Genomic DNA, 26,119 nt, shown 5'->3' with positions numbered 1-26,119 from the left:
TTTTCAGCTTCCCCCTGCCCCTGAATCATGAGGACTAGAAACATGACTTTTAAAAAATGAAATGGGATACTGACAAAAAAAAGTCGCTTGAATGCTACAATATAAGCTCCTTTCTGCCAGTTATGCCGTGGTCACGGAAATGCAATTTATTCCTATCACAAAACAAAACAAAACAAAACTACATCTGCAAATAAATTTAAGTCCTTGCCTTTTGCTGATAATGTCTGATGTAGCTAGATAGGGGCACAGGAAATTCACTTGGGTGTGGAGGAAGAAGAAAAACCAAAAGCTTGTATGAGCTCAGCCTTTCAGGAATGTTGGCAGTTCCTCTATTTAAAAAGAAAAAGAGAGATTGCCCCGATACCAAAATCCTGCATGCTCAAATTCAACGACAGCCGAGAACAATAAAAGATGCACACAGCCAGCACATTCCTGAGACTGTCCCGACTCGCCTGCGCTTTGGTGCAACAGTGCGCATTGTGCATAGTTAAGGGAGGAGCATTCTATAAAAACAAATGCACACAAATGGCAAAACTACAAATCAAGCAGTGGAGGCTGGTGGCTCTGATGTCAGTGGGGTGGTGAATCTGCGCCGGGTTTCAGTCAGAACCAGCTGGAACTCTAAAGGAGCTATCTAAGGATTGAATCAAGACTCTGTCTAGGGTGAAGAAATGGGGCTGCAGCAGGATCAACAGTGAATCAGGGAACTTTAGCAAATGGGTGTGACCTGACGCTTTCCACAAACAAGCCCAAAGCATTTGCTGGCTTCAGAAGAATGTTTGCCTAGATGAAGTCATGTGCTGCAATTTCCACCGTCTACTTCCTGTTCTTCTAACGGAGTAAAATTGCCTTGGCTGTGTCTTAGTTCTCTTAGTATTAGGACACTCCGGGGCCAGATTATAGAATCAGGGGGTCCTTGTGAGGACTGTGGTGTTTCAAATTTGGAAATAATTTCTAGGATTTATTTAAATTTCACAAAGCCAGCCAATCAATTTCCCATCGGAATCACACCAAAGAAAAGAAATTATTTAATTAATTTACACCCCACCCCCAGATCATCCTGAGCCAGTAGTTTTATCTTTAGTTACAATTAATTTGCAATGGCTGTAAACAGGTGGGAAAACATGCATAAAAAAGGGAGGCTGGTAAGTTTTATCACAAGCCCTTTCATACACATTCCAGCAATAAAGCTTAGGAAAAAAGCTTCCATTGGCATCAATGGAAGGTTCTTTTTCTAATCTTAATTGACATGCAGAGGGATGGGGGGGTGAAAATTGCCCCCTGCATGGCAATTAAGCTTGGGGGGAGGGAATCCTCTGTTGGTACCAATGGACACGAAGAGCACTGGGGGAAAGATCTGGGGCCTAGTCAATAGATTTGGGTCCAGACCTAGCAACACCCCTGTGGGTTGAACAGGCGGCAAGCAGGCAAGCAAGCACACTGGCAGGGAGCACTAGACCCAAAGCAACATCTGCCCACCAACTTAATATCTAAGGGCATTTCTACATGAGGCTTTTATCCCACATGTTTACCGAGGCTTCTGCTTCCGGGTTGTTTGAGGGATTAAGATTGCTTCTTTACACGTGCTTTTTTCCAGGGGGTTTCTTTCTCTGCCTTTCTGTACGTTTCATTACACAAACACTAGATGGCACTGTGGTATAATGGAATTGTGCAATTACACGAGACTCTCATTCCACCATTTCTAAATAATACCAGACTTTCCTCATTAGGGGAAAAATGTAATAATGGTTGAAAAGCATGAGAAAGGCCCTGGAGGATGACAACATCATGTAAACGACCTGCAACCTACCGTAACTGAGCAATCATGAGTGCACAATAAAAGCCTTGCACAGAAAGGCTCTAAGTCACCTGAAAGACTCTCACCAATCTTTCCCAGATCACTCCAAATCTCAAAACAGTTTCTTTGTCTGGCCAATTTCAAGTCTGCTCTGTTCCCTCCTCAGGTCAAAGCCCATAATTCACTTCAAGTGCAATCCTATGGCTGCTAGACAGCGTCTGGACAGCCATAGGGTTTTGGGGTTTCTGGGAACTGAGCTCGGAGCCAGGGCTCCAAGCTCGGTTCCCAGTAACCCAGCTAGTAGGCAGCATGGTTCATCCATGGCTCTACACTCATAAGAGCAGCATGGAGCAGGCCAAAAGGGGGCATTCCTGGGGGCTGGGAGGGGAGGAGATCATAGAAGCGCCATTACGATGCTTCCTATGCACTGTCTGGTCTCTCCCCACCCCCCACGCGCCCTGGCTAGACAGCTGAAATCGGCCATCTACCCGCAAATGCAGGGTGGCCGGAGCACAGAGGAGAGGATCCCCTCTGTGCTCTGCCTGCCCTGCACTGGATAGTCGGCTGCCTCCGAGTTCAGACTATCCCCATGGGATTGCACCCTTAGCCCCACAGCACATTATAGTCACTTTGTTGAAGCTAAGGGCACCTCTGGCTCTGGTAAGAGCCTTGATGGGAGATCAGCTGGGAACTCCACACATGTGGGCTTGAGCTCCAGGATGGAAGAAAGGTGGGATACAAATGCAATTAGAGAAATTAAAATCCCCATTTGGACAGGTTGATGAAACATTCCTTGTTGCCTTTGTTTTTTAAATGTGGCAGGCACAAGAGACAGAGCCTTTTTGGCAGTAGCCCCATGTTTGTAGAATTCTCCTAAGTGATATGCATATAGCCCCATCAATGCAGCCTTTTAAACGGGCCTCAGAAACCCATCTATTTCAGGATGATCTTGCTTTTAATTGAGATCATAGAATCATGGAATAGTAGGATTGGAAGGGGCCTATAAGACCATCGAGTCCAACCCCAGTTGAGGAATTATAGTGCTGACAATTTAAAACTGTCTTAAATAGTTCTGGTTCATTTACAAAGGCGTGTTGCTGGTCACCGATTTGTTTTAAGACTGCCATTTTAAATTATTGTGTTTGATTGAAATATGACATTGTGTTTGATGGATGTTTGATGTAAGCCCCTTGTGAGGGCTCTGCCCTAAAAGGCGGACTCAAAATATTTAAAAGAAATCTTTAAAACACACACACAAGGAGAGTTTCATGGCTCAAAGATTAGCCTCTAGATGTCTCTGTGCATAAGCAGCTTATGTTCTGCCATACCAAAACCAAAGAAAAGAAACATGATGCCCAAAGATCATTTGGACCAAACTTTTTATAGGCTGAAATGCTAAGAGAGACCACCTGTTTTGTTATGGACTAGTCCAGCTATGAAGATCTGCAGGAGAGGGCTTCTTGACAGCACCATGGCCCACAGAAGCCTGTTTGTTGAGCACACATCAAAGGGCCTTCTCCTGGGTCGCTCCCAAGAACTACAGCTGGGTCCCACTCTCTTGGCTTTTAGAAAGGGTGTGAAGGTCCATCTTTTTAATTCAGGGCACAATCCTATGTGGATAGTCTGTGGCCTCTGAACTCAGAGCTTGCTGAGCATCCTGTGCAGGGAAGGAGGACAGTGGAGTTGATCTTCGCCTCCACGCTCCAGCCACCCTGCATTTCTGCTAGACAGGCGATGTAGCAGTGGTGCCTCGGAGGGGGAGGGAAGGAGGCTGGGGCAGCCTCGGGAAACGCCATACCACAGCCACCCCAATCTCCTCCCCTCCCCTGGGAAGGCCCCCGTTTCCCTGTCTCTACGCTCCGTCTTCCAAGTGCAGAGAGGTAGCCAGCATGGTTCGCTCCACACCAGCTACAAAGGGGATGGGGCAGGGAGCGCAGGTTGTCTCCGACCTTGGAGCCAGGAAACTAAATAATCCTATGGCCCCCCAGATGCTGTCTAGGGGCCATAAGATTGCTCTCCCCACCTTTTAAATCATGTAGTTTTAATGTTTTACAGTTTTTAACGTTCTTGCTTTTCATTGTTTTAAGACAGTGTTTCTCAAAATGTGGGTCAGGACCCACCAGTGGTCTCACCCCCACTTTCAGGCGGGTCTCAGTGCCTCTTTGCTTGACCGCCCTGTGCCATGACCTGCATACGCAGGTGTGGCAGTGGGAGCTGGTCGGAGGGCAAGGCTAATATTTTCATAATATTTTTTTTAACACTAGGAATAAAGAGGAATGGGACAAGAGAGGGAAGTTGTTACAAGAGGAGGTGAATCTAAAAGCAGCAGGAGAAACCGAACAAGGTACAAGTTTAGTACGAAAGGAGAAGCAGAAACAAAATGACAGGAAATGAGTAAGAATACTTTGAGAGGCATGTTGAAGAAAGGGGGAGGACAATATAAATCAAAAAGTCTTCCACTTAGAGCCTCTAGATCAGCAAATTCTGCCTAAAATGGGGAAGCTAAATAATGATACCCCTAGAGCCAATGACCCAGTTCACATGTCATGGTGGCAATTCCAGGGTTGGTTAACCCAAGAATTGTGGGGGTGAGTGAAGTGCTCAAGTCATCTGCTTGTTGTTCATCCTTTTTAATTCATGATGTCTGAACTTGGAAACTCTGGGTTGTTTATGGATTAAGCAACCCAGAGTTAACCCAATAACAAACCATGGGTTAACTCTGGATTGTTTAATCTATAAACAACCCAGAGTTTCCAGGCTTGCACATCAAGAAATAACCCAGGAACAGAGCATTCCTGTTAATTAAAAGCTCGTGCACTCCACTCATCCCCAGCAATTCCTGGGTTAAACAAGTTGTATTCAGTTTGAGGATAGCTGAACTATGGAACTCCCTGCCACAAGGAAATAGCTGTGGCAAAGATTTTTGCCATTTCCAAAGAGGGATTAGGTATCAATATAAAATTATTTCAGTAATTGCCAGTTGATGCCAAATTCCGCTCCAATCTGCCACCATTTTGTGACTGGCTCCACCCCTGCACTACCATTTTGTGACTGGTGGGCCTCAGTCATTTTCAGGTCTCTCAAGAGAACCTCAGGGTTTAGAAAGTTTGAGGACCCTTGTTTTAAGGTTTTATTGTTTTAAATTGTTGTGCACTGCGTTGATGGCTTTTTATCAAATCAAGGCAGTAGGTAAATGTTATTAATTATTTAATTGAGATTATTTTTCTCCCCTTTACTATCACAGCATAAGAACCATCTTCTGCTCCTCATTCATTTCAGTGGGGATCACATATAGGGGCTGACAGTTCTGCCAGATATACAGCCTCATTGTATCTACTGTGTACGAATGCGAAGTTAAACACACAACATCACAGCCACATTCCAAACATATCTCAAAATCCTTCTCCAGGATTCTGAAGAAATGGCCAGTTTTTCTGGTCATGTTTCCTTGTTGATAAGTATCTTAAAACAACCACTTTCTTGTGCATCCTATACAGCCCATGTGACTGGACGAGGCCTGGTGTCAGCACCTTGTATCCCAGGTCAGCTGACGGGGTCCCAACAGGGCCCACCGGTGGTGACCCCTGCCCTGGACCTTCCATGATGGGTGGCTGAATCTGTGAGCCTCCATTTTAATTTTCCATGATGTCCTGGAGGGACAGTACATTGGCTATTCTAGGACAATATGGGAAAACAAAGTGGCAGCTTCCAGCCAAAGCGCACTGATGTAAAGAGGGGCCCACCAGAAGTCATGTTACCTAGAAGCCCCTCCAACTCAGCCCTGAACCTGATTTTCTTTCACTCTGGCAGCCAGTTCTCAAATTTCCACCACATCAATATTTACCTAAAGAGAACTAGCATGACTGGGAAGCATTTGCTACAAAGCCAAGACTCCGGCTGCTAGAGTCAAGAACACCTCCCACGGGACAGGCAAAGCCTTCCTAGGTTTACAAGCTTACTCTCTTGTCCCCAAGACAAACATGACAGTCTGGCAGCCACAGCATTAATGTGGGATTTTTCTCCCCTCCTCTGGAATGGGAAGTGACTCGTCTATAAGATAATTTTAGAAGGCCTGTTGAGTACTGGAAAGTGTAATAAAATACAGAAATATGAATGAATGACTGAATGACTGAATAGGAGGGTTTGTTGTTGTTCAGTCATTCAGTCGTGTCCGACTCTTCGTGACCCCATGGACCATAGCACGCCAGGCCTTCCTGTCCTGCGCTCTCTCCCGGAGTGTGCTCAAGTTCATCTTCATTGCGTCGGTGATGCTATCTAGCCATCTCATCCTCTGCCGTCCCCTTCTCCTTTTGCCTTCAGTCTTTCCCAGCATCAGGGTCTTTTCCAGGGAGTTTCCTCTTCACATTAGATGGCCAAAATATTTCAGCTTCAGCTTCAGTATCTGTCCTTCAAATGAGCGCTCAGGGTTGATTTCCTTTAGGATTGACTGATTTGACCTCCTTGCAGTCCAGGGGACTCGTAAGAGTCTTCTCCAGCACCACAGTTCGAAAGCATCAATTCTTCGGTGCTCAGCCTTCCTTATAGTCCAGCTCTCACAGCCATATATCCCATTAAAGACACCTTAATTGTCTAATTGTACAAGTTTTACTCCATCCATTACCCTTTGGCCAAGAGGCGACACACATTGAGAAAGAAAGACATTGACATAACATTTTCATGTAAATAAAATGATATTCTCAAGAAGGAAAAGGCACACTCTATTTTTAGAGGATATCCACATTTTTAGATGGTACCCGTCTTAGAAGAGGAGACCAGATGGGAAGATGATGCATAGCACGCAGGGCTGTTGAACAAATAATCAAAATTCTACACCATGCCATGTGTGAGAAAAGGGAGATACCTTTTCCAAGACAACCTCTGTGTGTGTGTGTGTGTGTGTATAAATATTAGTATTAAAAGTTAAACAGCAGTGGCGTTTCAGAGGGGGAGGGAAGGAGGCTGTAGGGGCCTCAGGACAACTCATATCCTGGCCTCTCCCATCTCCTCCCCTCCCCACCCACCAAAACACCCCCTTTTCCACCCCTCTGAGGTCAATTTCCCAACCTCAGAGGCCAGCTGGCATGATTCTTTCCAAGTCAGCTACAAGGGGGAGGAGGGTCAGATCTCCAATTCCTCCCCTCTGACATTGGAGCACTATATCCGACCTTGGATCAGGGAATCTGAACCATTCTATTGCCCCTCGGATGCTGTCAAGGGCCGTAGGGTTGCTCCCTTAAGCTTTCCTGTAATTGTCAGTCTGTATTTTTTGCATTTCATTTCCCTCTGAACTCACTGCTTACAATTCCCTGTCCCCGCTACTATGTGCATGCATGTGTATAGACACATATACAAACACACATACACACACACACACTTGCCAACTTAGGATAACATTCCAAGCATCTGATGAAGTGGACTCTACTCCATGAAAGCTTAAGCAAAATAAATGTCCTAGTCTTTTAAGGTACCACCAGACTCTTGTTTCCCCCACAACCACCAAAATCACCTCTGCTCCCTGATTAGCCGAGAACACCTTTTCTAATCAATTACATGGTTTTTACATTGATGACTCTAACCTACTAACTGACTAAACATTGCAGCCCTCCTAAATAGACACAGGAGGAAAAGCCTCGGAATATCACCCAGCCTCTTCCCAGCACTTTTCTCTTTGCAAAGAACAACAGAGGAATTGCCTGTGACTAGGCTTCCTGGTACGTCATTTGACCTGGCAGGCTGGCAGTTTGCTGGCAAGGAGATCGACTGGCAGGTAAACACACACACACACACACCCATCACTTGATGTGGAAGACCTGGCTGCTTAGCCACAAAGGCCTACTTGGGATGTGCCAAATTCGACACACAGGCCTGATCCCGGATCCTTCCTTATGGACACGGCATGCCCAATCCCTCACTAGGCACACAACCCGATCACACACGCACATGACTTGATGCACACAGACCCAGATCCCAGATCCTTCATTATGCATGCTGTAGCCCAACCAAAACTGCACAGGGACTTCACGATTTTACTCACCCAAACAGAAGCCATGATGATCTTCTCTCAGCAAGACTCTGGAAAAGCAACCAGGCATTAGTAAGATGAGATCCCAGGTACATTTCATTGTTTTAAAGTGCACTGACCACAGTTGGTGCTACTGTCACAGGAACCCAGGGAGGAACCACCAGGAATGAGGGGGGCCCAGGCAAGAGGCTTTCTGTCCCCCTCCATCTGCAAGCCATTGTTTGCTCTCAAACCAGAGTTTCAGATCCCGATTTGAGAATAAATAATGGTTTGCACAAACCACAGTTTGCTGCATACAGACACAACAGCAAACTGTAGCCAACTAGAAGCAGATGCTTCTAATCCCCCCTTGCATATGGAAGATGGTGCACACAAGCCTTCGCTGCCTGCCAGCTGAGCTTCTTTTGCATCTCAGAGCCCAGCTGGGAAGGGGGAAGCACCCTGGATAGCTCCTTTAGAGTTCTGACTGAAACCTGGCAAGGATTCACCGCCTCACTGACATCAGAGCCACCAGCTCCCACTGTCTCTGCTTCTTGTTATTCTGAAACCCGTGTTGGTCCTAATATCTCATTTGGGCCTTCGCCAAAAGACTGGGGGGTGGGGGGGTGAGACACAGAGGGAAAATGTTCCAACCCAAACTCCTCCACCCAAGGGAATGTTTACCCAGAGAAGGGCGCACTCTGGAGGAAGACAAAGCTCAAAAAGGCAAGGCAGGAAAGGAATCTTGAGTCAGGACCTAAAAATGGGACCTTCTTTTGGCTCAAGCACACAGAGTTTTAAACACAAATGTTTCGCTCAGTGTTTTGCTTGGGAGAAAGTTTTTCCACCCATCCTGAAGCTATGGAAACAATAGACACACACGGGAGTTTTCCATCTCTTTTTTTAGTGTGTGTGCTTGTGGGAGTGAATTTTGGAAAAAGAAGAGGCTGGGTGGGAAGGTTTAAACCTCTCCTACCTGTGCATGATTGGGATCCTGATTGGGGCCCCACTCACTTACACGAAGGTAAACAAAATGGCATGGGTCACCGGTATGATATGTATTTAACGCAGCATGTCATTTAGCCCTTAGTCACATATACAGCAGGGCCGGGGCTGGGAATTTGGCTTCAGGGACAAAAGGAATACACAGGTGAGGGGGCTGAACCCTGCCACAGTCATTGCTTACCTCCCCACAACCCCGCCCCTGCCCCCTTCAACACTACTCTCTCTCTCAGCTGAGCTCACTTCAGTATCCAAGAAAAGGTCAATCTGTGGACCACCCTGAGAACTTTGGCTATTGGGTGGTATAGAAATGTTATATATAAAATCAATAAACTAACAGATTACACGGAGGCAAGCGGGACAGTGAGGATTTAGCACTGCTTCTCCACCCATCTTTTTTTGCTCCTGATTAACTTATCTGTTGCATTTATATCCCGCCTTCTTTTTCTCTTGCAAGAAGCCCAAGGCAGCTTACATGGCCCTCCTCCTCCCCATTTTATCCTCACAACAACCCTGTGAGGTAGGTTAGGCTGAGAGTCAGTGACTGGCCCAAAGTCACCCAGTGCAATCCTATAATACCTACTCAGAAGATAGCCCCACTGAGTTCCATGGGACATTTAAGCGAGTACAGGATTGCAGCCTCATTGTAATTTTTAATTTCTTTATGAAATTTTTGATCAGCCTATTACAATGTTGATTCTATGTTTGTTTATATTTTGCTTAAATGCAGAAAACTGTGGATTCAAAGGAGTGATTCCACATGCTGTAGTGCTCAGACCCCATTTCTCCCTTGCAAACAGGATCTCTGTCAAATTTATTTATTATTACATCTATATCTCACCTTTTTTCCTCTTGCAAGGGACCCAAGGCGGCTTACATGCTTCTCCTCCTCTCCATTTTATCCTCACAACAACCCTGTGAGGTAGGCTAGGCTGAGAGCCCGCGACTGGCCCAAAGTCACACAATGCGCTTCCGTGGCTGAGCGGGGACTAGAACCCTGGCCAAAAAGAGGCCAGGTGCGCTGCAGAGCTGCACAGCCCGTCCAACACAGTAAGAAGTTTTTTGGTTTTGTTTTGAAGGAAAGACAATGCAGGCACCTGATAAGGTTGGGGGAGGGTAGAGGGGAAGGCGCCCGGGTGGTGGGAAAGGAAGCAGGTAGTCCTTTTTTATAAACCTTTTACAGAAGTCATCGGGCTGCCAACCATACCAGCCAGTGACAGAAAAAGGGCCAGATCCATTTGTTCCCTCCCTTACCGCAGCAAGTTAGGGGGACAGAGCAGAGGGTGAGTGACCAGGGAGGTGGTGGAAGAAAGGAAGGGGAGGCAGGCCACTCAGGGCAGTGCAGGGGTGGCGGAGCAGAGGGCCCCTTGCTGGGCGCCCCCTCGACCCCAGCAGTGCCGCAAAGTTATGCCAGGGACTGAACCTGGGACCAAGGCACGTGCTCGACCACAGAGCTCCTAGGAGCCTACCCCACTTCGGAAAACCATGAGCAATAAAAGGAAGTCCGTCTTCACACAGCGCATAGTTAAACTTTGGAACTCACTTCCGCAAGGTATAGTGACGGACGCCAGTGTGGAGGGCTTTAAAAGGGGGTTAGGCAGATTCCTGGAGGTTATCAGCGGCTACGAGTCCTGACGGCTCCAGGCTACCCCCAGCGCCAGAGGCAGCCAGCCCATGCACACCAGTCGCTGGGGAACGTGGGCGGGAGGGTGCTGCTGCACTCCTGCCCTGCTCGCGGGTTCCCGGTCGGCAGCTGTCTGGCCGCTGTGCGAGCAGAGTGCTGGGCTGGATGGGCCCTTGGTCTGAGCCAGCAGGGCTCTTCTGCTGTTCTTAAGCTCTGGGGTTCTGCAGAAACCTTCATCAGGCGACGTTCTGCAAGGCGCCACCGGAGAGTGCGAGGAGGAGGAGGAGTTGCAACCCCCCCAGGTGCCCAGGGCAAGCCTGCTTTTCCGGGGGGCTGGGCGTCCCCCCCCCCAGAACAGCGATTCCCCCCGAGAGCAGGGAAAGCGCCGCGACGGGGCTACTTACGAAGCCCGGGATGGGCGCGGCTGTGGCGCCCGAGGCGAGGGCATCAGCCGCGCGGGTGGGGAGCTTGAAGGCGGAGCGGGGCCGGGGAGCGGGGCGGGGAGCGCGCGCCCCCGGCTCTTCCCCACGCGTTGCGCCCAAGGCGAGCTCACTTACCCGCAAGGAAAAGCCCCACGAGCCGCGAACCCGTCCGGCGGCGGCGGCGGCGGCGGGCCAAGGCAGCGACCCGCCCCCCTCTGGCCCCGCCCCGGCCCGGCCCGGCCCGGCCCGGCTCGGCTCGGCTCGGCTCGGCTCGCCCCCAGCCCGGGGCGTGCCTCGAGCGGCCGCGCTGCCCCCTCCCAGCAGCCGCCCTCCCCGGCCGGCGCGGCTCCCGCCAGGCAGAGCTTCGACAGGGAGCGCTCCCCTCCGCCGCCCTGGCATTGCCTCTCGCCACCGGCCGGAGCAGCTGGTGAGATCTCACGTAGCTCTACGAGGCATAAGTGCCCAAAGGAAAAACCTAAGAAGCACCTGGGGGGCAAAGCCCGAAATCGTACGGAGCAAGAACGAGCGAGTGGCGGCATCTGCGGGGCGTTTTTGTCCCTCGCCAGCTCCTGGCGCCTGGGTACAGCTCTGGTCGCGCCATCTCAAAAAGGAAAGACAAAAAGGCATCACAGAGCTGGGGAAAGTAGTATGGTGTAGTGGTTAGAGTGTTGGTCCAGGGACAAGAAGACATGAGTCTACTCGGCCTCGAAGCTCACTGGGTGACCTTCAGGTAGTAACCCCCCCCCCTCACTTGCACCCAACTCACAGGGTTGTTGTGAGAATGAATTGGAAGAGGAATCGTGTACGCTGCCTTGAACTCGTTGGAGGGAAAGCAGGATATAAATATAAAAATAAACAACATAGGAGCGGGACAGATGAGTTGTCCGTCCAGCCCAGCATTGGCTATTGAGGTGAAGGGTGGTAGTCTGGGCTAGAGGTGAATGAGTTCGGTGTAGATGACTGAGCTGTTTCCCTGGGCTCACCTGACTCAGAAGGCCTGGGGTTCAAGCCCCAGCATTTCCAGCTAAGGGGGCAATCCTATGCATGTTTCGACAGAAAAAAAGGCCTACCACCCCCAGCATGCCCCAGCCAGCATGGGCATCGATCGGGGATTATGGGAGATTTATTTATTTCACTTTTAAGCCACCTAATAATGCAAGTTCTCTGAGCGATGTTCAACACATTTAAAACATAAATCATAAAATGTATTTTTAAAAACACACATAATAAAACATAAACGTTGCAGACCAACAACATCTGGCAGGCCCACCCCTGCCATGATGGTATCAACTCTTCAGGGCTTCACACGGGCTGTTCCATCACCTTCTCCCTGAGATCCTTATATAAGTCTATGGCACGACCACACTTAGAATACTGTGTAGTTCTGGTCACCACACCTAAAAAGGGATATTGTAGATACTGGCTGGGGCATGCTGGGAGTTGTAGGTCTCTTTTCTAAGCATGCATAGGATTGTGACCTAAAATGATCCAAGGGGCTGGAGCATCTCCCTTATGAGGGAAAGTTATAACAGCTGGGATTGTTTAGCCTGGAAAAAAGGGAATCATGATAGAAGTGTGCAGAATTATGCATGGTGTGGAGAAAGTGGATAATCTCATAATGCTAGAGAAAGTGGAGTATCTCACACAGAACCCAGGGTCACCCCATGAAGCTGATGGGTGGGAGATTCAGGACAGAGAAAAGGAAGTTCTTCACACAGCTTATAGTTAAACTATGGAATTCGCTACCACAAGACGTAGTGATGGCCACCATTTTGGATGGCTTTAAAAGGGGGTAGACAAATTCTTGGAGGAGGAGGCTATCAATGGCTACTAGTCCTGATGGCTATATGCTACCTCCAGTATCAGAGGCAGTATGCTGATGTACACCAGTTGCTGGGGAACATGGGTGGGAGGGTGCTGTTGCACTCATGTCCTGCTAGTGGGTTTCCCATGAGCAGCTGATTGGCCACTGTGTGAGCAGAATGCTGGACTAGATGGACCCTTGGTTTGATGCAGCATGGGTCTTATGTTCTTATGAGATCCTCTGAACTGGATTTGAACCCAGGACCTTCTTCCACACACAAAGCATGGGCTTTGGTTCCTCTCCTCTTTCCTAAAAGGATTACTAGCATCTACAAAGAAAGGCTAAAACATTTTGAGTTTTCCATGAAGACTCCTAGTGGCTCATGGTCCCCTGGCTAATGGATGGATGAGGCCAGAAGTAGCCACTGAAATCTTCTGTGTGGGTCTGTTTCAGGTTACACTGCTCATGTGACCAGACAGTCTATGTGAACAGTTACAGAGCTTAGCTAGCTGCAGTAATGTCTGCCTCCCCCCCCCCAACAACACTCTCTGGTCTGCCTAGCCCAGTTCTTTCTTTCAGCTAAGCAAACGTTTATGTTGTCTTAAGAGAAAAGATTGTCAAGCCAGTTGAAGTCTAGTGTGTACTGTACAGAATCAAACTGGTTTGACATTCATTCCGTCTAGCCAGGAAACACTCCTGGGATTTGTAGTTCTGTGAGGGGGATTAGGACCGCCAATGGAATTGTGTGCATCCTCACTGTGCCACAATTCCTAGGATTCTTTGGGGGAAGCCACAGTTGAACTGTGACGCAGACACAGACACGCACATGTAAGCTACCAAGGCAAGTTCAAGGTGCTTCGGCTGACATATAAAGCCATATATAAAACAAAAAGGACAAGGTCCCAAATAACGAACACTCCAGTGTCAGAGACCTGCACAACTGCACCAGACCAGTTAATTGCAAAATGTGTAGTGATTAGTGGTACAGTTATGCCAACTGATTTTACAAAGCAACGCTTAACAGTCAATATTTCAAAACAACTATATCAGTTATGCTCATCTGTCTACGAGACTCCAGTGTGTTTCCATTTCGATTCTATAAAGTCTTCGTCAGGTACTCCTGTAGTCATAACATGTTCAATAACAAACTGCAGGAACTGATAATATTGAAGAAGAATTTCACCTCCTGAGTGGACAAATTCTGTAGTATACTGGTCCATGAAGGCAAAAGAGCCTCCTTTATTTGTGGTTGAGTGAGGTTGTCAGCTGGGGCAGCGTCTACTGTCTGTTTGTACTCTGGTCTTCAGAGTATCTACACATTCTGGGAAGGGTGAGCTGAAAAAAACAGAGGAATTTCCTCATGCCGGGTGCTGATGCAGCATCAGTTGTCTGCTGTCCCCACCCCAGGTCATCAGCCACTGCTGTCTCCTCTGGCGATTGTTTGGGGGAGGGGGCACTGCAGGGTCCTTGACTTGTGTCCCAAAGCCCAGCCCCAGAGTAGCCACTGCTGCTCCCTCAAAGGAGTCCTCCCTTTCTCTCTGGCTGCCTCATATACTTGGATCTGCCTCATGGAACATCTGAGTGATGCCATGTCTCTTACTTTGTTCAAATCCCTCCACAAAACCCAGCTTTTCCTGTAAAGCTTTTGGCACAAGCTCTTATGTCCCACGCCTGACTGTAACACAGTCTAAGCACTAGTAACCAAAACAACCGCCTCTTGCAGCCATCCTCAACCTGATGCCCTCCAGATGTGTTGGACTACAACTCCCATCTGCCCCAGCCAGCATGGGTGGGAGTTCCAGTTTAACCCATCTCAAGGGCACCAGGTTGGGAAAGTTCACCTATTGCTTCTCTGTTTACCCCTGTTGCCTCCACCTCCCTCCCCTTCCTCTGTTGTTTCCCATGTCAAATTTTGGGTTGTATGCTCCTCAGGGCAGGAATTTGCCCTCTTGTGCTCTGTAAAGCACAATGCACGTGCATGATTCTTTATGAATAAATAAACAGCAGCCTGTGTCAGAAAAGCGAGTGCAGTACAGGCTATATCAGAGTAAGCAAATGTAGCAAGCAGAGAAAAGGTCTCAGCAACGGGTAATTGGGGTGGGAGAGCGTTTTGGTCTGTGGTCTCTGATGTAAGAATTGGGCCGTTAGTAGCATACAAGAACGTTGCTCTTTTGCTCTGTGAAATGTTGAAAGATGTCATGTGGTGACATCTGTCCCCATATTAAAATGTAGTTTTTCAGAAGTCTTACAGAATTTGGTAGATTTGTGCAATTGATTCAGATTGAAAGGTAGCTTCCATTAAAAAGTAACCAAAGGTTCTTTATTAGCAAAAACAACAACAAAAGGGCATCATGGAAATATCAACCATTGGCTCTGTAACAAATTGACTGATGCTCCAAAATACATAAAACAGTGCGATTCAAGAAAAGAGATTGAAAGCACCAAGTGGGATCAACACAGAGCAACTCAAAGAACTTTGTCGGAATGGATGGTGCAAATCGAAATCAAAAGCAAATCAAAAGGGGCCAGAGTTGTATTCTTGCTATTAACGTTAACATTAACATTTGTAATAAAGAGATACAGTATCGATGTGCCAGTAGTTGTACAGCTTAGGAGAAAGTATGTATGCTTGTTGTCTCTTGTTTCTCTAGTATTTATTGTTAGGTATTATTTATACAACAACACCAATGAACGTGACTATAGTTTATACCACTGAGAGTGATTTTTCATGGTTTCTTTGTGGTTGGAACATGGTGCATAAAGCATGTTGGCACACCAATATTAAATATGTTGACACAGGTGTCTGCCTGCCATGTCCCTTGTGACATCATTGACTTATTAGCTTTTCATCCCACTCTTCTTCCAAGGAGCCTGGGGTACTGTACACTGGAGTTATCCCATTCTAACCTCACAACAATCCTGTGAGGTGGGTTAGGCTGAAAAAGTGTGACATGCCCAAGATCACCCGATGAGCTTGATGGCAGAGCCGGGATTTGAACCCAGGCCAAGCTGACTGCGCCACACCAGTTTTCATGCAGGCCAATCCAGCCATTTGCTGTGGCACAGCGGCTTGATGCATGCACTGCTCACCACCACCCAGAAAAGCTACCCTCATTCTCTTCAATGGAGGGCATAGTTCTATGAGCATATGAAGCTCTCCCTTCACTGAGCTAAATCGGGTAGTCCACAAATGCAGGAGCTCTGTCTTGTGCATGGGAGTCTGAATTGGGACCCTGGGTTGTGATACTGTCCTATCTAGTCCTCCTACACCATCCTAAGCATCTCTCTGCCGGTACAACAAGCTTTAATTCTAGTTGGCATGATGGCTATATGTGCTGAGGTCAACACATGTTGTCTTTTCCCCTGGGTTGAGCCCTTCTATGTCAATAGTCCAACATGTGCCCACTTTATAGCTCAATGAGCCCTAGGAAAAATCCTTCAATCCAGGACACATTGAGGCAGACTCTGAACATGTGTCGAGGCATTCACAAGACTTCCTTCAATACATCACTAAAGTTGCATGATTATTAATGACAGAATACTGAAACTGAGAATAAACAGGCACTGCGTATATAATGGAAACCCAATACTATCTGTGGTCATCAGCTGGTATTAATCAAAACACAGAAAAAGGGATTGTGTGACTCAAACCAAGTAAGTAATGATTTTTCAGGTATTTGACATTTACAAGTGTGTAGCCACAGATAATATATTGGCAACCAAGGCAAGTGAAGGATTCTACCACACTGTTCAGTTCGTCACTATGATGAGGTTGTAGTAACAAATTTGTGTAAGATTTAAAAAAAAAACAAAAACAGAATAATGAGATTAGCGCTTCATACAAATGCATTTACACCCAACATTTCTGAAATCAGATGAGACTGGCTTCAATATCTACAAATATTTGTTCATCTCCTGAGATCCCTGTCTTTAGATATATGCAACCTGATCTTATGTTGGCCTATTCAGAAACATGTCCCTTGTTGTCCATGGGAACTATTTCCAAACTGGAAGCAAGTGTGTTCTGTTCAGTCATTTGAAAATGTAACATTCAGCGGAAGAGGAGTGCAAACGTCTCTGGGGGAAGAGACCTCTGCTTCTGCTTATGTAGAGATGGATTTAACAGCACTCATCACATTGTTGGCACTAAAAATACAATTTTGTGCTAGTGGTGATCCTAGTGACAGCAGCTACCAGCTCTCATTTTTGGTCAGAGAGACAACATGCTATACATTTGCCTTAACATATGATCCTACCCCGTGAACAGACAGAGAAAAAAGAGGAGATGATTAGCAACTAAAATGAACTAAAATGCTGGGGTTTAGGTCAGTTTCACACATGACATAATCACCTGTAATGCGAATGTACTGCTGGCAAGAATTCATTTCTTATAAAAATGGTGCTCTTCCATGCACATTAGTGATATTCACACAAACAGCAGAGGAGAAGCTCAAAGGCACTGGCTGTTAAGTGAAAAAGCGAAAACACATTTTTCACATGTGAAAAAGCGTCACATGTGAAAAAGCTTGTTCTGATATAAGAGGTGATTCCTACATAGCCATTTTTCATAGAGTCAATGGGCGTTTATTGTTTCAAAGGATTTTGTTTTTTGGCATGTTGAACCATCCTTCTGGATGCTTCAACATGCACCGAACTTGCATCTTCCCTCATCCTCAATAAGCTTCAGAAAGTAGTTTGGATGATGATATTCTGAGAGTTATGATCTTGAGAAGCATCTAAACCAGACTTTCTTAAGCTGGTGCCCTCCAGATTTGTTGGACTGCAACTCCCATCATCCCCAGCCAGCTGGGCTACTGGCTGGCTGGAAATGATGGGAGTTGTGGTCCAACAAATCTGGAGAGCACAAGCTTAGGAAAGGCTGATCTAAGTATTCACAAGAGCAGTTTGGTGTGCCAAAATCTGCTGGGAAAAGTTAACTAGTTCCAACACATCAAATGATGGTCATGTGAACAGGCTCAAATCAAGTGCCTGAGTGAACATGATGCTGCAATACATTCTTGTGCTTATCATGACCCAAAGCACACAACTCAATAGTCACTTTGCTACACATGGCTGTAGTGTTGTGGCCTGCACCCTACTTGGGTGTGTGGACTTGAAGCTAAATTATGCTAACTAAGAAGTCTCAGATACTATTGTATTATAAATTGAGCTTAGCAACCATTTTGGCACAGAAGGTTTTTGCTTCCAGAGTCAATGGCTGTTTTATAAAGAAATTATTAACAGGTTCAATTCTGTTCTGAATCAGCATTTACAACCAAAAAAGGGATGCTTTTATCTCCACTTCAGTGTTTATTATGGCAGCTCTTTCCAAATAAAGTGGAACTCCTACAATGGACAGTGAGAAGAACTAATGTATTCTTGTCTCTTTTGGCCAGTTCACGCAATCTGTTGAGGGGATGGTAAATCACCTGATAACGTTCATCCATTTGATTAGCTTGCCTCCATTGATTAAAGGCCTGCGCCTGAAAGGTGATCTATAATAACCTAATAGCCATTTCATACAACCAACCAAGCTGCCACTTATCTAGAATTAGCACATGGCAAACAGGATGAACGTCCCTATGTCTCATGGGGAAGAGTGGCTGAAGTAGGAAGCCAATGTATGCTTCACAATTTATGCCTCTTAAGAAGTTCCCTCTACGACCCAAGCCATCTGAGGGAGGTTGCGCATGGTATGCTACAGGGCAACGTCCAGCTGTTCAGGTACCCGAATTATACAGTGGACCTTTTTGTCCTCTTTGGACAAATACCCAAGGACACAGGGGGCTCTGTTCCTTTCCCGGTAAGAGATGTGCCCCTGGATTACAGGGCCATGGTTCAGTGGTGGAGCATATGCTTCACATACATAACGTCCCAAGTTCAATCCCTGGCAACTCCAGGTAGGCCTGTATAAATTCCAGACTAGAGAGCTGCTGTCAGTCAATGTTGACAATACTGGGTTACATGGAGACAGACTCTAACTACTCTACTTCAATGTCTCTTGGGATTTGCACATCATGGTGGTCCTCAGTTGATTGCCTTGAGAGTGTATGAGTCCATGGCTGGACTTCCCATTGGGGGGTACTCAAGTGGAGGTGACCTTTGTGTGAACCGGGGCCTCCATGAAGATGATGTCTATGTGTCCATCAAGCTTTTAGTGATAGGAGGGACATTCTTTTGAGCTGCTGGCATTGTGGTTATCTCAGCAACACTATACAAGCCACCTATAAGGATCCTCCATTTCACACAAATTGTTTCTTCATGTGAGTACAGTCTGGTAGAGAGAACCTGCATGAGACCATTGCCCAGGATGACTACTGTGTGTGAACTGGCTCAAAGAGAAGTGATTAAATTGCTTCTTGCTTCCATCTGAGCTGTAACATGCTTCACATTCATGGAAAAATGGGAGGCACTGGTGTGAAGATGTTCCAGTGTAAATAGGTCCAGCATAACTGGCCCACCAGTGGCCCACCAGAGGAAACGCAAATCCTATAATGGCCAACTGTAAGGAGGAAACATCCCAGGGAAAGGTTGCACACCTAATGACTACATTGTGCTTCTTCTACCTCCAGTGAAGCCTCATTTGCATATGGCGCCAACCAACTGCTTCTGCAGCGAGCAGCCAGCAAGTGGAGAATGGAAGAGATGTGGGAGCCCCACGGGTCGGGTGAATGGAATGCCGCTCTAAGGTGATCCAGGAGACGCGATTCAGCATCTTCTGTTTTGGGAGCCTCGCACGGTTCTGCTTTCAATGAGGTAGCTCCGTTGTGGAGTGGAAGCGCGTCAAGACGCGTTGCTTGTTCATCGCTCAAGAACACAAACGCAAAAACGGTTTCGTTCTTCCCTTTTCCCACAAGATCGTTATAAAAATACCAGGATGGTTTTTAAAAAAATTTATAGAAGCTTTTTCTTTCTTTCTTTCCTTTTTACAATTTATAAAAAGATGTGTTACCAAAACAAAAACAAGAAAAGTGTGCATCCCATTAAACCTCTGTCCCCTCCTGTAAATTGTTGTGAACTTTCACCTCTAAGTTCACTTGCTTGACCTTTGCCCCTTTGACCTTGTAGGCGCCTTCGTTTTCACAGAGGATGTTCAGGTTCTTCACAGTGCAGTACTGTCTGTTTACATTCTTCTCCACCCTCTCCATGTTCTTCTTGGCTGCCTCCACTTTGGTGTTGAGAGGGCACTGCTCCATTATGTCTTTGGCTGCCTTTTTCTTTCTCCTGTGCTTCCGACACTTCCTGGTCACAAAGCAGAGGACCAACAGCACAAGGAGCAGAAGCATGATGACTGCAAAGGCGCTGCCGATGGACGCTCCCGTTTGCGACAGAGAAGCAGCGGCTGCTGCCTCTTGCCGCTCCAGGTGGAGAGACTTCATGTTAGTGCCGTTCTTAACTTGATCGCCTTCGTTGTCGTAGATCAAGGAGTCGTCCAGAAGCAGGCCCGCCCTGTGGTCCACAAGATCCCGGCGGCTGCGTTTCAGCTGGTGAATGAGAGAACGTGGCACCCGGGGCCCAGCAATGTTCTCGGGGCCAATGATGTAGATCACTTGAAGACACCACTGGTGCCCGGTTTCCACCTGTTGAAGAAGGCAGAAGAGGCACAAAAATCAAAGGACAGCAACAGCTGCTTTAACTAAAAAAACCCCAAAGCTAACTTTTCAATTATGGAACTCAGCCCTGGATGAACTTGAATTAATAATACCTGTTTACTGTAGGTAGAATAGGCACCACCCTTCAATCCTATTTCAAAGGCAGCTTATAAGAAAGAGTAAGGGTGCAATCCTATCTAGATAGGCGGCTGCCTCCGAACTTGGAGGCAACTGCCTATCCAAAGCAAGGCGGGAGACACACAGGGGGATCATTCCCTCCACGCCTCTCCTGCCCTGCTTTTTCTGCTAGACAGCCATTTTCGGCTGTCTAGCCACAGGGGTGGGGGGAGTGGGAGAGGAGGCTGCTGTACGACACATAGGATGGGGGTGTTCCAGGGTGGAGAGAGCAGATCTGCCTGTATGACACATAGGATGTGTCGTGCAGGCAGATCCGCTCTCCCCACCCTGGAACACCCTCAGCCCCTTTTCAGCCAATCCGTGCTCTTCTTCCAAGGCAGTGTAGACGTGGGGGGAGGTCAGTTTTCCTCCCCCCAGCACAGGCTCTGAGGTCAGTTCCCAGAAAACAGCATATCCTACGGCCGTCTAGCAGCCATAGGATTGCTCCCTAATGCAATTAATAAGAAAATGGGGGTGGGGGAGACCACAAAGTCATATGGGCCATATCCAATGGTGTTGTTCTGCCAGTGGGAGGAAATAGCTGATGGAATGGATTTCGTCCTTCCTGCTGCAGCCCCCTGCAGCCCCCAATTCTGCTCCAGCGTTGGGGGGCCCTCTAAAGCAGATTGGGGGCACACACAGGTGGCTGCAGTGGGGATGAGAGGGTAGAGAAGTCCCATTGCGCAAGTGATAGTCCCATTGTGTGAGCAGTTCTCTGCTTGTATGAGGGTTGGATCCAACCCTGTACGTTCAACATTGGACCTAAAAATAAAAATAAAAAGGAAAATAAACTAGTATTTGCTTGGTGCCAAAATAACAATAAGTAAAGCACCAGGTGAATGCCTCTCTGGAGTGAGCATGCCGTAACTGGGCTGTCTCCACCAAAAAGGCCCTCTCTGTAGTTGTCACCTTCCTTACCTCGGATGGGAGGCCATTAATTGAAGATCTTAATGTATAAGTAGCTATATATGAAGACAGGCAGTCCTTGAAGCACCCTGGTCTTATGCCATGAAGGGTTGTAAAGGTAAAAAAATAAAGCACTTGCCCAGAAATGGACTGGAAGCCAGTACAGTTGGCATAGCACAGGTGTCATATCAACATAATGCCCAGCCCTAGTTTGGTTATTAGCAGCCACATTCTGCATTAACTGCAATTTATCAACAGTCTTCAAAGGCAGCCCCAGATATACCATATTACAGTAGTCTAATCTAGAGGTTACCAGAGCATGGATAACTAAAGGCCAGGCTATCTCTATCCAGGTAGGGTCACAGCTGGCATACTACTAGCTTCAGGTGGTAAAATACATTGTGTGCTACAGAAGCAATTTACACATCCAGTGACAAAGATGGAACAAAGAGCAGCCCCAACTATGAACCTGTTCCTTCAGGGGGAGTGCAGCCATGGCACAGGATGAACACCACCTCCTGGGAAATGAACTACCTACTCATAGTACCTCCATGTTGTCTCATTTAATATAGATGAGAGCACCTATGAGCATAAGCAAAACACCTCCCCCTTAATCCTAACTTCCTCACATTAGCCATTAGGAAGAAGAGATTCCATGGCTCCATCACATCATCGACTTACAGAATTTAAATAATGAAATTCAATCTGGATTTTGATTTGTATCCTACAGACCTTATAGAGTGCATCCACTTTCATGATGAACCCATCTACTCCAGGCATGTTGCTAACCAGATGGAAATCTGCTAACTCGGAAGCAAAAGAGGCATCAAAAGGGATGTCATGGAAATATTTATCGGTCACTTCTGGTTGATTCCGGTCCTGCAATTCGAAGAAAACAGCCCATGAGGAAAAAGTCAATAGATAACTCTATGCTCTAAGTCCATGGAGATGAGAGGCAACTTTTCTAGACCGGACCCACATAGAAATATAAGATGGTCCTGGAGAAGAAGGAAACAAGTTGGCACAATATCCAGTTACTGTGTGCCAATCTAAGATTTGGGATGATTATCTAGGGATGTACGAAAGTCACTTACCTTTGACGAAATTTGCTTTGTGGTGTGGGGGAGGCGCTCCATCCCTCCCCCCGAAATTCTGGCTGGGGGGGAGGCGCCCCGTCCCTCCCACTGCGAATCCCAGCTGGCCGGGAACGCAAATGGTGGTGGCCGTAGCCGCCGCCGTTTGCGTCCCTGCAGTCAGCCGTGATAGGCTACGTAAATGTTTACATAGCCTATCACGGCTGAGTGGAAAAAAAAAACACAACCGCACGTACACAAATGGCGGCGCCCATGGGTGCCGCCATTTGCGTTCCTTATTTTGGCACGTGTAGTCTACGTAAACATTTAGCGTATTTGCGTTCCCCTTATTTTCACCGTAGTCTACGTAAATGTTTACGTAGACTACATGTGCCAAAATAAGGAACGCATTTGCGTACGTGCGTTTGTTTTTTTTCCCACTCAGCCGTGATAGGCTACGTAAACATTTACGTAGCCTATCACGGTATTTTTTGAAAATCTAGCCGTGATAGGCTACATAAATCTTTACGTAGCCTATCACGTTTTTTTCTTTTTTTACTGGAAATGGTCGTGGCAGCAGCCGGTCGGAAGACCGGCCGCCACAGCCACTGCCACCGAAACGCTGCCGCCAGGGACATTCGCCAAAGGTAAGTCCTGTCCTGGGGGGGGGCGGGGCGGGGGGGCAGACCGCTTTGCCACCGATTTCGGGGGGCCGAATGCGCTGGCATTCGGCCTCCCCGAGATTCGTGGCGAAATTCTCTGACATCCCTATGATTATCCTAATTTGATCCATGGCTTTTATTCCAGACGAATTGTCCCCCCGCCCTTTAAGGGGTACTTTTACGGTCTTCAAGTCTTCACTTACTTGGCAGAGGTAGCCGATTGTGTCCAAACTCCAATTTCATTGCATACATGTTATTCCCACTGCAACAGCAGTAGCTGCTAGTGTGGTGTGGCACAGCTGCTTAAGGGACATTTTGGATCAAGACAATTCTCATACATGCCATGCTAACTTTGAAAAATTAAAAAAGAACGTGCTCCCCAAATGGTGGGAGAACTGTGATGTTACTGGAACTAGCCAGTAAGACATTTGTGTAACCCAAGTACTAAAAGCAGTTGAATTGCTAGATGCAGAGTGAGGATCTTTATCTGGAACAACTCTGTAATTCTAAGGTCTATGTGCAGTTCTCCGTAGTCAGCAAGGTGTGTCTTCTCAATTCATTTCACCTTCTAGTTCTTCCCAGTAATTGACATAGGAAGCTGCTTATATGGGGTCAGTCCACAGGTCAATCTAGCTCAGTATTATCCGCTCTTGACTGGCAAAAGCTCTTCAAGGTCTCAGGCAAAGGGTCGTTTCCAGCCTGCTACTGGAGATCCTCTTAACTGTAGGGAGCCCATGGTTTAATAGAGTGCATGTTTCGCATGCAGTGCTGGCCCCAGGTTGCTGAGGGCTCTTCGCAACGCATCCTCAGTGGGCCCCCTCCCTCAGCGCGTCAACCTCCTCACCGCCATTGCCACCAGCTGCTCTTGTGCCTCATCCTCCTTCTCATCATTGTACCACTTGCTTGCTCAACAGCAGAGTTCTAGGGAGCAAGTAAGCAATGGCATCAACTCCTCCTCCTTCTCACCACCACCATCACCTGGGCCAGAGCGAGAGGCAGGGGAAGAGGTAGGTTGCCATGGGGAAGAGGAGGAGCGACTCTAGGGAGCTCTTGTCAGTGGTTGCAAAAGCTTCCGGGTTCAGCCCCAAGATCGCCAGTCGGGACTGGGAAAGTCCCCTGTCTGAAGTTCTGTAGAGTTGCTTCCAGCCAGTGTAGAGCCAATTCTGAGTTAGTTGGACCAGAGGATGGGTTGGTCTAAGGCACCTTCCTATTGGACTGAACCTAGGACTTAAGGACCTGCTCTAACGAACTTCAGTGGATGTAAAATTAACTGGACATGAACTCCAAATTCTGCAGCCTCAAATTATATGCTTTCATTATGTAGTCATACCTAACTATATTTTTGCCCATGTGCTAAGCTGCAATTATATGATCTGGATTTGATATCTTTGTTTCTTGATCCCAGAGCATGAGGTTTTAAAACACTGAATTCTAGATTTTGAGGAGCTAACCCCTTTTAACTTCTGAAATCATTGCCAGCGGGATGTAGCTGACTGTTTAAATCTCGCATCTGCACCTGACATGTGGTGAAATCCCCGTAAGTATTTGACAGAACAATATTGAGAACTGCTTTACCAGAGTTAGCCCAACATATTCTGCTGCTTGAAGCAGAAAAACCAAATGGTCTCTCTGCTCTTCTATTCCATGGCAGTAAAGATATCACCAGCATCATCTAAATTATCGCCATTTGTTGCCTTTTAATAAGTACTCCCTAATCTGCCACCTGAGGGAGACTGCCTCGCTCTACCTAATGGTAGGGCTGGACCTGTGGTTTAGCAAATAGCTGCATTACACCGTGGCAAGTTACCACTTGGTAAAAGTCTGTATTCATCCTCTGTACCATCCTGCCAAATGTATAGTGCAATGATTGTATCCATCCTAAGTCCAGGGAAATCACAGTTCAACACATCTCTCAAGGATGCTAGAATCATACTATGTACCAGCAGTAGAAATCTGTGCTTCAGGTGCTTGCTGGGTTGGATGCAGCCATACTGGGGTCCCTCGTTATATATGGTTCCAGTCGGGTCAAAGAATGGCACATAGCCATCCTTCCCAGTGCAGAGATATACTTTTTCCAGCTGCAGTTTGTAGGCAGAGTTGAGGTTTTGTTCAGGATTCCACATCACCCGGCCATACAAGATTTGACCTATGGAAAGTAAATACGCAAAGAGTCAGGTTGATGCGAGGTTGTTGTTGTTGTTGTTTTTAATGACAGAGTGCAAAGAGAAAGGAGATTTTTAGAATCAGGGCCGGCACGCAGCAGCTGCACTGCACCAACTGAGAGATGCCATACCTCTGATCCTTTGCAATGTCATAGAAGACACTGCGGGACAACTCTTGGGTCTTGTGCTATGTCATGGGCACCACTATTGTATAGGCACAAGGATTACTTGTGTGTCCAGGTTGGTTTGGGCCGGAAGAACCAAGTGTTGGTACAAAAAAGCAAGGCAATATTTGGATGGTGAAGTATCTTCTGGGGGGTTGAGGGTGGGAAAGTGCAGAGAGGCCCTGAAGGAAAGTGAGGGTTCATGAGACCACCACAGCTTCCTATAATCTTTTCTCAGGGTACATGTACATTACACATTAGAATCATAGAATAGTAGGGTTGGAAGGGGCCTACAAGACCATCGAGTCCAACCCCCTGATCAATGCAGGAATCCAAGTCAGATCATCCCTGACAGATGGCTGTCCAGCCTCGTCTTGAACGCCTCCAGTGTGGGAGAGCCCACCACCTCCCTAGGTCATTGGCTCCATTGTTGTATGGCTCTAACAGGAGTTTTTCCTGATGTTCAGGTGGAATCTGGCTTCCTGTAACTTGAGCCCATTATTCCGTGTCCTGCACTCTGGGATGATTAAGAAGAGATCCTGGCCTTCCTCTCTGTGACAGCCTTTCAAGTACTTGAAGAGCACTATCCTATCTCCCCTGGGTCTTCTCTTCTCAAGGCTAAACATGCCCAACTAAACATTAAAAGAAGGGTTCAACTTTTATGGCTCCCTACAACACACACGGCCAAGCAAGGAACTCTGAAATTCTGTCGTTCTGTAATGGTGCCCACTG

General features: G+C 47.1%; 2 protein-coding genes across 4 annotated transcripts in view; both read right to left on the bottom strand.

The window, feature by feature from the left end:
• Positions 1 to 11,064, bottom strand: part of ANXA3 (annexin A3) — a 42,339-nt gene extending 31,275 nt beyond the window's left edge. Inside the window, exons 1-2 of one of the 3 annotated variants that reach the window (XM_084855431.1) lie at positions 9,643 to 11,064; positions 7,833 to 7,870 (exon numbers count right to left, since the gene is read on the bottom strand). In XM_084855431.1, coding sequence (XP_084711557.1) covers positions 7,833 to 7,847 — 15 coding nt within the window. In that variant the 5' untranslated portion in view covers positions 7,848 to 7,870; positions 9,643 to 11,064. The remainder of the gene's footprint in view (positions 1 to 7,832; positions 7,871 to 9,642) is intronic. The other 2 variants (XM_084855430.1, XM_084855429.1) reach the window with 2 other exon arrangements.
• A 3,888-nt stretch (positions 11,065 to 14,952) lies between these two features.
• FRAS1 (Fraser extracellular matrix complex subunit 1) overlaps positions 14,953 to 26,119 on the bottom strand; it is a 381,912-nt gene continuing 370,745 nt past the window's right edge. The window contains exons 71-73 of the mRNA XM_084855428.1: positions 25,002 to 25,207; positions 22,059 to 22,205; positions 14,953 to 20,231 (exon numbers count right to left, since the gene is read on the bottom strand). Coding sequence (XP_084711554.1) covers positions 19,635 to 20,231; positions 22,059 to 22,205; positions 25,002 to 25,207 — 950 coding nt within the window. The 3' untranslated portion in view covers positions 14,953 to 19,634. The remainder of the gene's footprint in view (positions 20,232 to 22,058; positions 22,206 to 25,001; positions 25,208 to 26,119) is intronic.

This window comes from Heloderma suspectum, chromosome 5 (assembly GCF_057233095.1).
Source record: "Heloderma suspectum isolate Gila_16-S chromosome 5, 16-S_ref, whole genome shotgun sequence".
Lineage (NCBI taxonomy): Eukaryota > Metazoa > Chordata > Lepidosauria > Squamata > Helodermatidae > Heloderma > Heloderma suspectum.
The sequence above is the reverse complement of the archived record's forward strand: the minus strand, read 5'-3'. Positions and strand labels throughout refer to the sequence as shown.